This window comes from Eimeria mitis, genomic scaffold (assembly GCF_000499745.2).
Source record: "Eimeria mitis Houghton genomic scaffold, Emh_scaff1531, whole genome shotgun sequence".
Lineage (NCBI taxonomy): Eukaryota > Apicomplexa > Conoidasida > Eucoccidiorida > Eimeriidae > Eimeria > Eimeria mitis.
In genome coordinates, this window is record NW_013569668.1 from 1691 (window position 1) to 2817 (window position 1127).

The 1127-nt window shown below is 39.0% G+C and overlaps 1 protein-coding gene across 1 annotated transcript in view; it reads left to right on the top strand.

Moving 5' to 3' along the window:
• The window catches only part of EMH_0038970 (uncharacterized protein), a gene marked incomplete at both ends in the record, with an annotated part of 7255 nt that overhangs the window by 781 nt on the left and 5347 nt on the right, over positions 1-1127 (top strand). The window contains one exon of the mRNA XM_013495347.1: positions 536-601. Within this exon, the coding sequence (XP_013350801.1) occupies positions 536-601 (66 nt within the window). The remainder of the gene's footprint in view (positions 1-535; positions 602-1127) is intronic.

The window sequence follows — 1127 nt, forward strand, 5'->3', positions numbered from 1 at the left end:
TTAATTTTGGGGGGTGCAGTTGTTGTAAATGCAAAGTGACTATAAATTGATGATATATTTCATGTTTCTTCGTTTATACGCAAATAAGCTGCTATTGCTAATGTCATTGCTTATTATATATATCCGAATAAAAGAAATTTGTTTACTGAATTCAACATGAAAGATAGCTTTACAACATATGATCTCCATGGTTTGGGCCTTTGTAGCTTTGTCTTTTATTTCGTTATCTCTTTTGTTTCTCTCTCATATATCTCCTCGTTCTAACTACAGCGATCCCTTTTTTCCTCTTTGCATTTATCATTCTTCGCTTCATTATTCTTTTTATTTCACTGTGCGTTGTGTTTTGGTGTTTGGTTGTTTGTATTCCACTTAACCTCGTCTTTTTCTTTGCATATTCTTCATTCATTATTTTGTGCGCGTACTTCTGCTGCTGTTTGCCTTTCTCTTTGTTTCTTCCAATTGTTCTCATCATGTATATTTGCTGCCTGTTTTAAACGTTTGCATTTGCTCCTCTTTTGCTTCTGTTGGCGTACAGAACAGAGCGAGTTCAAGCAGCCGCCTCTACCCGAACTCACTCCACGAGACTACATCTCCGCTGAAGGTAAGAAAAGAAAACATGAATAAATCAACGCCGCAAAGCAGCAAAAAGGCTTATTTATTTAAACAAATAAATTAAAGTGTAAATACAAGGGAACAATTCACTGAGGAAACAAAAAGTTTCCGTTTGGGTAGACCATAAGCAATGCTGAAGGAGAGACTCTGCTGTAAACGAGTGCATATAATACAATGAAGAAAGCAGAGCGTCCGGAGTGAAAATGATGAATTTTCCGTTGTATTTGTGGCTACCAATCACCGTGGTGTTCTTGCCGTTCAGTGCACTTGTCTTGCTATGGTTCATTCCCTTCTTTATCGTTCTTTTCCTGTGCCAGGGTACTTCTGCGTGCATATTTTCACTATCACTTCTGTTGAGCTGTGCATTTCTCCTGGTGTTTGCAGAAAAGGCGGCTGAGGCAAATCCTTCTATCGATCGTTCCATCCCAGCAGAACATCTGGTGAAAGGGATAGAGGTGATCAAAGGCGTTGCAAAAAAATATTCGACCCCGCATAACTATTTCCCCGGCAACACT